Source organism: Mandrillus leucophaeus, unplaced genomic scaffold (assembly GCF_000951045.1).
Source record: "Mandrillus leucophaeus isolate KB7577 unplaced genomic scaffold, Mleu.le_1.0 Scaffold115, whole genome shotgun sequence".
NCBI classification, from domain to species: domain Eukaryota; kingdom Metazoa; phylum Chordata; class Mammalia; order Primates; family Cercopithecidae; genus Mandrillus; species Mandrillus leucophaeus.
In genome coordinates this window covers 5519884-5525331 of record NW_012099765.1, presented here as the reverse complement: position 1 = coordinate 5525331, position 5448 = coordinate 5519884, and the positions used below count along the sequence as shown (strand labels likewise).

The 5448-nt window shown below is 42.4% G+C and overlaps 1 protein-coding gene across 1 annotated transcript in view; it reads right to left on the bottom strand.

Annotated features, from left to right (window-relative positions):
• WWC1 (WW and C2 domain containing 1) overlaps positions 1-5448 on the bottom strand; it is a 188593-nt gene that overhangs the window by 73903 nt on the left and 109242 nt on the right. Inside the window, exons 4-5 of the mRNA XM_011997874.1 lie at positions 2799-2875; positions 889-968 (exon numbers count right to left, since the gene is read on the bottom strand). Of these exons, the coding sequence (XP_011853264.1) occupies positions 889-968; positions 2799-2875 (157 nt within the window). The remainder of the gene's footprint in view (positions 1-888; positions 969-2798; positions 2876-5448) is intronic.

Below are 5448 nucleotides of genomic sequence, written 5' to 3'. Positions count from 1 at the left end.
AAAAAAAAAAAACAAAGCTACTGCATGTTCTCACTTGTAAGTGGGAGCTAAATGATGAGAATACATGGACACATAGAGGGGAAAAACACAGACTGAGGCCTCTGGGAGGGTGGAGGGTGAGAGAAGGGAGAGGATCAGGAAAAATAACTAATGGGTACTAGGCTTAATACCTGGGTGATGAAATAATGTGTACAACCAACCCCCATGACACAAGTTTACCTGTATAACGAACCTGCACATGTACCCTGAAGTTAAAATAAAAGTTAAAAAAAAAAAAAGAGAAGACGAAGACGAAGACACAACAGAGCTGTATTTTACCTGGCCACAGCTCAGCTTCTAAAGGTGAAAATTATATTTGGTGAAAGTTATCCTGGAAACTCCTTAAGTCACCCATAGAGCACAATGTACATGGCATCGTGCATACTTTTCTGGTAATTGGTTTTCGCTAGAAGAGATCATTATTCCTTCAATGAAGCACTTAGTGAGTGCTTTTAGGGGATGTGGAAGAAAGGAGTGTGTTTTGTTTGCGTGCATATGGGACCCTACTGGATCGACTAGAGATGAGGCGTGTGCACAGAAATGCTCGGCAGTGCTTGTTTCTGTGACTGGATGGTAACACTCGGCTGAGTGGAACAGATCTTAATGGCTTCAGAAGTCCACAGAACAATGAGAGTTCTGTGGTCTGAAATGACTCCCCTTTCCTCTTTCCAAATCCCACTCTTGGGTGGCAGTATCTTCAGAAAATGCCAGTGGAATAGAACTTGAATGATGAGAGAGCCACATTTTGAGAAGAGAGGAAAAGGACTGAAGGAGAGAGAGACAGAGAGGGCAGGAGGGGAGCCTGGGTGGGGAGCAGCCCCCATGCTCTGCGACGCAGGGTGCACTTACTTCTTCAGGGTCTGAAAGCCACGCTCTTTGAACTGCAGCTCGTGCTGGAGGTGAACCATCTCTCTCTTCAGCTTGTTGACCTGGAGGGCAGCAGACCATACACGGGGCTGGGTCAGAGGCTGACAGCAAGGTGCAGGCTGCCTTCTCCCTAGAAGGGGAATGCAGAGCCTCCCACTGCACCTGCATAATGACTCAGGTCAGCACCCATCGGGCCACACTGGTCAGAGCCCCCTCCCATCACCGATGTTGGCCTTGGTCTCTGCAGATGCCCATTCAGTCAACATCCCAGACAGTGTTTCTGTAGGTCATTCCTAGCCAGTCCTTGCTCCAGGGAAACAGGAGGTGGATAGGAGCTGACCTGGGATAGAGTGGGCCTTCCCACTTCCCTGCTGTGTGACCTCTCTCAAGCCATCTTGCCATCCTGAGCCTCCCTTTCCTGTTCTGATGGATGAGGACAATGGCAATTCCCAGGGCCGTGGATCACTTAAAGCTGGCAGAGGCCATGAGAGTGCTTCACGTGGAGGCAAGAGGCAATGTAGTAACTTTAGTGGCAAGACGTGCCCTAGGAGCTAGGCAAGGTCTGCTGGTTTGTGTGGCTTACACTGTATTATTCAACTTTTAAAATGAGTTGCTAATAATCAAATCTTCAGAAAGTTCATATAATAAACCTAGACACATAGTTCCTTTCTGAAAACATCTGAAGATCTGGTAACACTGAACCCACATTCCAGCACGGGCACAACAGACTAGAATTCAAATGCAATTACCTTTAAGACTGGGCAAACCTCTCCTGGTTACACAGTCACCACGACTCTCTACTGCCTCACCCCCAGCCCACATCCCTCATTTATGTCTTCTTGCAGGCATTTGAGTTTGTGGAAACTGTTAAATTCTTTGAGTTTAACGAAACCACTTTTCAAAATACTGACTTTGCCATGAGCAAATAATTTCACTGCTGTGCCTCAGTTTCCATACTGGTAAAAATGGAAATACTAATATTTATTCCCTAAGGTAATCATGAAGTAATTAAAATAAGATAATGCAGAATAATCAGTAGCTAGGAAGACAGTACACTATATTAGAAACTTTGGAGTAAGACTTGAATCTCTTGTGACCTTGGGCCAGTTTCTTAGCTCCCCTAAGCCTCTGTTTGCTCATCTTTAAAATGCAGATGACAGCTTGGTGGTGGCTCATGCGTGTGTTCACAGCACTTTGGGAGGCCGAAGCAGGTGGATCACCTGAGGTCAGGAGTTTGAGACCAGCCTGACCAACATGGTGAAACCCCATCTCTACTAAAAATACAAAAATTAGCTGGGCATGGTGGCGGGCGCTTGTAGTCCCAGCTACTCAGGAGACTGAAGTATGAGAATTGCTTAAACCTGGGAGGCAGAGGTTGCAGTGAGCTGAAATCTCGCCATCATATTCCAGCCTGGGTGACAGAGTGAGACTCCGTCTCAAAAAAAAAAAAAAGAATAATTTAAATTTGGAAAATATGCAGTTTCCAAATATACACACACATATGCATTTTAAAAAGACTGAAAAAAAATACCAAAGAGAACACTGATATCTAGAGAGTTAGATGGTAAATGATATTATCATCTTTATATTTTTATCTTTTCTTTTTTAAAAAAACAGTAAACATATGCTTTAACAATCAGAAAAAAATAACTAAAAGTATTGTTGATTGTACTTTATAATATTAATGGTCCATTCGAAAAGGAAAATAAATTACACATAATCTTACCACCCTAATACAATTATCTTTTTCCCACTGTTATTATTTAGGGCCTTGCTAGCACTGGCTGTCATAGCCTGGCTGAAGCATCTGTTCTGGCCTTGTGGGTGGGCTTGTGGCCTAAGACCTCAGTGGCACCCATCACTAGCACATAGCATAGGTGAAGAGGTCCTACCCGGGATTTTGCAGTGGCAATTTCAGCTTTCAGGATCTCAGGGTCATACTTAGAGCTGGATGATGAACCAGAGACCACTGTAAGGAAAAAAGAAAAACAAGAATATCAGTAGAAGAAACAGATTTCAGCAAAGTTGACTCATTGGCCATCTAAATAAACCTAGAAAGGAAGGACTAAAAGTGAACAACCTGAATGTTCAACAAAGGGGGATTTATTACATAAAGATGGTACATGCGTAAATGGGGACTACACAACTTAAAATGAGGATGAAGAATATTGAACGACAAGGGAAAATGTCAAAACTCATTATGTGAAAGCAAGTTTACAAAAAAAGTGTAAAGAATAATTTATATTTGGGCCCACGCATGGTGGCTGAAGCTTGTAATACCCGTCCTTTGGGAGGCTGAGGCAGGGGGATCACTTGAAATCAGGAGTTTAAGACCAGCCTGGCCAATGTGGGGAAATCCTGTCTCTGCTAAAAATACAAAAATTAGCTGGGCATGGTGGCGGGCGCTTGTAGTCCCAGCTACTCAGGAGACTGAAGTATGAGAATTGCTTAAACCTGGGAGGCAGAGGTTGCAGTGAGCTGAAATCTCGCCATCACATTCCAGCCTGGGTGACAGAGTGAGACTCCGTCTCAAAAAAAAAAAAGAATAATTTAAATTTGGAAAATATGCAGTTTCCAAATATACACACACATATGCATTTTAAAAAGACTGAAAAAAAATACCAAAGAGAACACTGATATCTAGAGAGTTAGATGGTAAATGATATTATCATCTTTATATTTTTATCTTTTCTTTTTTAAAAAAACAGTAAACATATGCTTTAACAATCAGAAAAAAATAACTAAAAGTATTGTTGATTGTACTTTATAATATTAATGTCCATTCGAAAAGGAAAATAAATTACACATAATCTTACCACCCTAATACAATTATCTTTTTCCCAGGTTGCCTTCCAGTATATACCCATGGTTCTGTCGTGTAGTTGTAACCTTACTATATTTTAAAAATAGTATTTATTTATGTCTTGAAAAAGGATTTTAAGGCTTATGAAAGTGAACACTACATAGTAAAATACATTTAAACTAAGGAAAACGAGACAAAGAGAAAATAAGGATAAGGAAACAAACAGGCGACAGGCTCTGAGCCTCATAACTGGTAATGTGAGGGGAAAATAGGACCAGATATAAGATTTGTGGTGTCCTTAAGGTAAACACAATCCCACTGTTCAGAAAAGAACAGTTATTCTTGGTCAAGAGGCCAGAGAAGTATTTCTCCTGTGAGTCCTGAGTCCTTAATCACACTGTAGGAACCATTTCATCACCTCCCCTGTCTACCTACTAGCATCTGAACACTCTTTCCTGTTCACATGTAGCCAAATCACCTGCTGAGATCTGGGTTTTTCTTTTCTTTTCTTTTGTATGTTTTGAGATGAAGTCTTACTCTATTGCCCAGACTGGAGTGCAGTGGCACAATCTCAGCTCACTGCAACCTCCGCCTCCTGAGTTCAAGCTGTTCTCCTATCTCAGCCTCCCGAGTAGCTGGGATTACAGGTGCGCTCCACCACGCCCAGATAATTTTGTACTTTTAGCAGAGACAAGGTTTCACCATATTGACCAGGCTGGTCTTAAACTCCCGACCGCAGGTGATCTGCCCACCTCGGCCTCCCAAAGTGCTGGGATTACAGGTGTGAGCCACTGTGCCTGGCTATCATCTGAACACTCTTTAATGTTCACATGTAGCCAGATCACCTGCTGAGATCTGGGTTTTTCTGAGGATAGAGAAGCTTATTTGGTGATTGCTGACAATTTTCAGTGTCTGGAGGTAGGCATGACAGTCTTGAGGGGAATGCTATGGTTTGGCTTTCTTTAAAAATATTTTAATAGGCCTTTTGGTTATGCATAAGGCATTAAAATGTAATATTTGGAAGTTTGGGGAAAGAGAAAACTACTCTGCATAATAACATAAAAGATGTTTGGCACCACAGGAAGTGTTGCATTTCTGCTGAATTTACAATGATAATGATGATGGAGAAGACGACGACCGAGGTTTACCAGAAGAGATGAGTGAGGACAATGCTGGGGTGGCAAGAGCCTTGTAGCCTTTGTCTCAAGCATGGAACAGGGAATCCATGTACAGATATGTTTTATTGCCAATTTACAGCTTTCATCTCCTGGTGTCTAATTCCTTTGGTCTTTGCTGGACTTGGGGATTTCAGGGACAGACCTGGCTGGATATTTAGCTGGAGGTATCACCTTAAGCACACAATGTAGGGAGGTTATAATATTATCATGTTATAATAAAATGACCTTGAACAAAATGATGTTATTTGAGGACCTGCTGTATTTCCCAAATAGATACTTTCAACAAAATATTAAGACAGTTAACACCATTTATCACTCACTGATCCACAGTAATAACAGGGTGAAAGAAGACAGGAGTAGTCAGGGTGGCAATAATCTGGGAATACACACAGAAAGGTCCTCAAAGGGTCTGGGGCGGAGCGGGGGATGTCTGTTCTATGAGCACCCTGTCCTGCCAACCACCCTGCTCATCAGGCTGTGCCTCTGGACGTGGGTCTGTACTGTGGGGCAATGTTGAGGCGACTGTGGCAGCAGCATGGAAGAGCCTGTAAAAATGGCAAG